General features: G+C 46.4%; 1 protein-coding gene across 1 annotated transcript; it reads left to right on the top strand.

Moving 5' to 3' along the window:
- Positions 1 to 2,766: 2,766 nt before the first annotated feature.
- LOC124662509 (transcription initiation factor IIA subunit 2-like) lies at positions 2,767 to 5,281 on the top strand. Its single transcript, XM_047200336.1, has 3 exons — positions 2,767 to 2,895; positions 2,989 to 3,039; positions 5,123 to 5,281. The coding sequence occupies exons 1-3, from the start codon at positions 2,767 to 2,769 to the stop codon at positions 5,279 to 5,281; spliced, it is 339 nt and encodes a 112-aa protein (XP_047056292.1).
- The last annotated feature ends 312 nt before the right edge of the window (positions 5,282 to 5,593 follow it).

The raw sequence follows: 5,593 nt of genomic DNA, 5'->3' as shown, positions 1-5,593 counted from the left end.
GGCCGGATTTTTCAGAAATATCCGGGCCGGATTATCCGGGCCGGATATTTTGGAAATATCCGCCCCCGAAATCGGCTAAGGACCGGAAGAAAAGCAGCTCTGGATAGGGGCCGGATTTTTGGCCGGATTTTGTCCAGGTTTTGTCCCTGAGGCCGGATTATCCGCCCCCCGGATAATCCGGCCCCAACTTGGGCCGGAATATCCGGCCCTGGTTTTGCCCAAACGGCTCGATTTTCTTGGGGGTATAAATACCCCCCTTCTTCCTCCTTGGGCTGTAGCTTCTCTCACTCTCTCTCTCCTCCATTGTTGAACTAGAGAAGCTTGCTCTATCTCTCAATCCCTCCATGATTCTTGCCCCCATTTGAGGGAAAAGAGAGAGGAGATCTAGATTTACATTTCTACCAATCAAATCCATCTCTTTGTGAGTGGAACTCTCTAGATCTTGATCTTGGTGTTCTTTGTGAATTCATTTGTTCTTCCTCTCTTATTCCCCCAATAGCTTTTGTAGCTTTGTTGGAATTTGAGAGAGAAGGACTTGAGCATCTTTGTGGTGTTCTTGCCATTGCATTTGGTGCATCGGTTTGAGTTCTCCACGGTGATTCGTGGTGGTGAAAACAAGAAGGTTGTTACTCTTGGGTTCTTGGAACCCTAGACGGATTCTAGGCCTTTGTGGCGGTTTGTTGGGAGCCTCCAATTAAGTTGTGGATGTGTGCCCCAATCTTTGTGTAAGGCCCGGTTTCCGCCTCGAAGGAAATCCCTTAGTGGAACCGTGACCTAGGCCTTTGTGGCGAGGGTCACCGGAGATTTAGGTGAGGCGCCTTCGTGGCGTTCGGTGTGTGGTGTGAGTACTGCATCTTGGGGTGAGGCCTTTGTGGCGTTGGTGTGCATCGAGCAACCACACCTCAAGGTGAGCCTCTTGTGGCGTTCGGGAGCACTAAGCCACCGCACCTCTCCAACGGAGATTAGCACTCGCAAGAGTGTGAACTTCGGGATAAATCATCGTCTCCCGCGTGCCTCGGTTATCTCTATACCCGAGCTCTTTACTTATGCACTTTATCTTGTGATAGCCATCGTGCTTGAAGTTATATATACTCCCTCCGGTTCATATTAATTGACTTTAATATGGATGTATCTAGACACATTTTAGTTCTAGATACATCCATACTGAAGTCAATTAATATGGATCGGAGGGAGTATCTTACTATCACATACTTGCTTGTATTGCTTAGCATAAGTTGTTGGTGCACATAGGTGAACCTTTGCTTAGAATAAGTTGTTGGTGCACATAGGTGAACCATAGTATATAGGCTTTGGGCTTGACAAAGTAAACGCTAGTTTTATTCCGTATTTGTTAAGCCCATCTCGTAAAAGTTTTAAACCGCCTATTCACCCCCCCTCTAGGCGACATCCGTATCCTTTCACATCTCCACTCGTCTCCCCCAGAAGCCCCCCACGACCACTTTTTTTTATCCGGACGGCGAAAAACGGTCCAGTTAGGCCCCCGGTTCCTCGTTTTGGTCCGGATTTGAGCCTATTTTCGTCCGGACTCCCCATGCCATCCTCGGTTTCCCGGGGGTCTCCCGGGGACTCCGGATGGAGCAAAACCAATCGCCCACGCCCACGTGTCTCCTCTTTCGTCCGGACTCCCCGGGTCATCCTCTTTTTTTCCGAGAAACGCCGCTTGGGGAGCACACGACTGGAAATATACTGCCCCCGACCGGACGAAAATTTCGCCGGATTTAGGCGTGAAGAGAGCGAACGAGTGGGGATGCTCTAAGGTAGTGGTGAGCAACTAAACAATTGGTTTACAAACAACACGGCAGTAAAACAGACGGATGCAACAGGTTCAGCAAAACACAAGGCTGACCTGGTATGACCCGGCCGACGTGGCGTCCAGTCCGCAGCTATACAAGGGGCAAAACGGGGAATCCAGACCCGCCCACCGAACGGCACTCGGCCTCTGCTAATTTAACCACCCCCATTTCGAATTCCTCTTCGTTCCTCCCCCTGCTCTCCCCTTCCCGAACCTTCGAGGGCTCCAGGCCCCACTCGCTCGCCAGCCTAGATCCGAAGCGCCTCGCCCTCCGACCAGTGCAGCAACCGGTCCGCCGCGAAGGAAGACGTGCCGAGCCGCCCGCCGGCGCGCACGCGGTAAGAGCCTGCCTTCGTCCCCGCGGTTCGATTCGTGTGCTTTTTGGCGGGAATTTTTGGTTGCTGCGGCTTGGAAGCAGGAGGGAAACCGGAACCGGGCGTAGTTTTCCGGCCGCGTCGGTGGAGGGATGCGCGAGCGTATAAGGGTCTGCATCTCCGCGCTTCGATTCGATTCGCGCGATGCTAATTTTCATGGAGGGTTTTGGTTGCTCGGAGCCGCGGGGTGATTCGGCCGCGCCGGCGACGGTCGACGCCGCGGGCGAACATCTAGGGTTTCATTTGGGAACCGTACGGATGGAGGATTGATTGGTTCAGGTCAGGATGATGCGCGGAGCGGGGCTGTGTAGCCTGATGAAAAAACAAATTGGTCGTCTCGTTCTAATTTGTCGCGCGAGTTGAGAAATATACTTGCGAAATCCGCGTGTTTGCCGTTTGGTGTTCTGAATGCCGGTACTGCTTGACGAACCTTTGTTGGTTATCTAATTGGGAATCTAATTTGTGTCGCGAGTTGATTACTGTTTGGGAAAATCCGTGCGGTCTCACTGAAACTGTCTGTGATATTTCTGAATCCTGATACTGTCGATTCCGTGCCAGGAAAGGGACCAGGGAGGGAGGATGGTCGCCCTGGAGCTGTACCGCAAGACCACCATCGGCGTGAACCTCACGGAGACGCTGGACGAGATGGTCTTCAGCGGCAGGCTCGCCCCCGAGCTCGCCGTCCGGGTCCAGCTGCAGTTCGACGAGGTTCGACCCTGAACGCCAACTGATAAACAGGTTCTGAAGTGTGATGCATGAGTCGCTGGGTGTTTTGATCTTGCGTGCATGTTGTTATTTTAGTCCATGAGAGACGTGCTGGAGCAAAAGCTGACGAGCAGGGCTTCCTTCAAGGTACGACATGCCATCTCTGTTTGGCTACATATGCATCTTATTTACTATCACCGTCGATGTTGTAAGGGAATCCTGAGGTAGTGAGATACAATGATTATGCTGTAAAACCTTCTTCTATCTTAATAAAGATCGGCCACTGGCCTTTCGATTATTACTACCTGCCAGTTTAGCTGTACTGATCCAAACAGTACTTGTGTACTTATGTTGTAGTAGTAAATAACTTGGCATGGCATTCTCCAAGTTCACCACAGGACATTGGCCTTATACGAGCACATTTGGCATCCTTCTCTGGAAAAGAAACATGAACCTGTCTACTAGCAAATCAGGCACTTGGTTAAATCTTCTGTCGATAAGATGCGGAAATACAATTGTATATCGTCTTTTGGCAGATTTGTTTTCTTTTTCCTGAAAAATAATACTCGTATAAAATATGTAACTATGTGCTGATGTTGATTGTTTAGCATCAAAGATAAACTGTCTGCACCATGATCGGCATGTGGACAGTTCTATTCGGCTGTTCCTAACTTATATCTGAACCTATATGGATAATTATTTGTTTCTTGCCAACTACTTTTGTGCAATCATTTCCATGTACTATTTGAAACTTTCGCTATATTTTGGTGAACAACATACTTGCGTGCTCCACTGTATTGATATCACCATTCAAAAAAAAGACCATTCAAAAAACCGTATTGATATCATGTGGATTCACATATTCCTTAGTCCTTACTGACTGAAGTAGAATAGCATCTTTTTCTGAAGCAAGGAAACAATGCTGATGAAAGGTTGCATATGCCTCTTTTTTTCTGTTGCTGCTGCTAATGATTTTATATTAAAAAACTGTAGAGATTTGAAGTGAAATCCTGATATATATTCTTGTCAGCTGCCTGTCAGTGTAGTAATGTTTATTAAGTTTTTGTTTCTGTCAATTTTTTTTAGGTGTCGTTATTATTTGGCATATTATTTTATAAACAAACTTCTGCAAATTAAGTCACTTTATGGTAAATAAATACCAAGTTCCAGATTCAGCAGTGGTGAATATACACATGCAGGCGGAAATACTACTGAAGAAATATACCTTTTTATTGCTTACTACTATTAGGGGTAAACTGTCTGTCCGTAACATGGTCACATGCAAGTATGTAGATTTCCTGTCCTTATTTCTATTTAGACCCGCTAATAATTAAATATTTATTTGCTAACGATAGGTTCCTGCAACAATTTCCAAATTGTTACTGACTGAAGTTGAAGAACTCCTTTTCTGTATCCAAACCAGGAAACAATTCCGGAAACGGCACTTATTTTTGCATGGCCTGGGATGCATCTAGATTATGTTGTTTATTACTGAAAATAAGACTTGTATGTGGTAATAGTTTCACTCGGATTGTTCTCCCTAGTATTCCGGTCAAAATTCAGAACAACCCTTCTACCAGGACTAGCATCTCAAGCCTCATCTTCCAGTTGCACAATGTTTCAGCTAGTTTTGTTTTGTCTTTACAATGCTTACCTACCATGCAGGCTACGATTAGCCAGCTATACCATATGCTTCTTGCTGAAATTTGATGATTATCATACATTCCATTCTGTAATCATTTTTCCATCCACACATTTACTGCATTTGCATTGCAACATGATGAAAGTATTGCTAACTTTTGGAGCATAACATAACTGTGTGCTCCACTATATTGATGTAATGGGTAACGGGTAATGGCTGAAGTCAAAGAACTCCTTTTCTGTATCCAAACCAGGAAAGAATTCCGGAAACAACACTCTTATGTTTTTCATGGCCTGGCATGCATCTAGACTATGTTGTTTATTTACTGAAAATAGGAATTTTACATGGCAATAGCTTCTCAAAATGGTCTCCCTAGTATTCCAGTCAAAATTCAGAATTACCACCCTCTACCAGGAGTCAGCACTAGCGTGTCTCAAGCCTCATCTCCCATTTGCACAATGTTTCAGCTAATTTTGTTTTGGTGTTTACCACATTTACTGCGCTTACATATGTTGCATAATGTAATCATCTTTCCATCCATCCGTTGGTTGCATTCACATGATGGCCGTCTCCCTCTTGTGTTGGCAGGGCCATCTGCACACCTACAGGTACTGCGACGGGGTCTGGATTTTCATCCTGACAGACGCGACGTTCAGGAACGAGGAGATGGCACAGAACATCGGCAAGGTGAAAATCGTGGCCTGCGATGCTAGTTTGATGAAGCCTGAGGGGCCTCCGCAACAGTAGCTTGCCAGGAGTCCAGCCCTTTTTGACCATAGTCCTCTTCGTGCTAGGCTAGCCGCCCCCAAAACTCAACAGTCGTGTTGACATCGCTTATCTGGAATGATTTCACGAGCACCTAGCTAGACAGACTCCCGTTGTGGACGCAGAGGAGTTAAATCATCTGGAGTAATATCGCTTATGGAACGGAGAATTCGCTCTCTTCTTTCTGTCGATTATATGTCTTGTTGATGGCCGAAACTAGTAAGTGTAGAATGTGACATGTTTGCGTATTGCTATCCTAGATCTCTGTCTGTTGTAACATGCTCGCTGCATATA

This window comes from Lolium rigidum, chromosome 6 (assembly GCF_022539505.1).
Source record: "Lolium rigidum isolate FL_2022 chromosome 6, APGP_CSIRO_Lrig_0.1, whole genome shotgun sequence".
NCBI classification, from domain to species: Eukaryota; Viridiplantae; Streptophyta; class Magnoliopsida; order Poales; family Poaceae; genus Lolium; species Lolium rigidum.
The sequence above is the reverse complement of the archived record's forward strand: the minus strand, read 5'-3'. Positions and strand labels throughout refer to the sequence as shown.

Excerpts from the sequence above, each read along its gene's own strand:
- LOC124662509 (XM_047200336.1), top strand. The coding sequence starts at position 2,767 with ATGGTCGCCCTGGAGCTGTACCGCAAGACCACCATCGGCGTGAACCTC. Across the intron at positions 2,896-2,988 it reads TCCAGCTGCAGTTCGACGAG|TCCATGAGAGACGTGCTGGA; the intron begins GTTCGACCCTGA and ends TTGTTATTTTAG. Across the intron at positions 3,040-5,122 it reads CGAGCAGGGCTTCCTTCAAG|GGCCATCTGCACACCTACAG; the intron begins GTACGACATGCC and ends TTGTGTTGGCAG.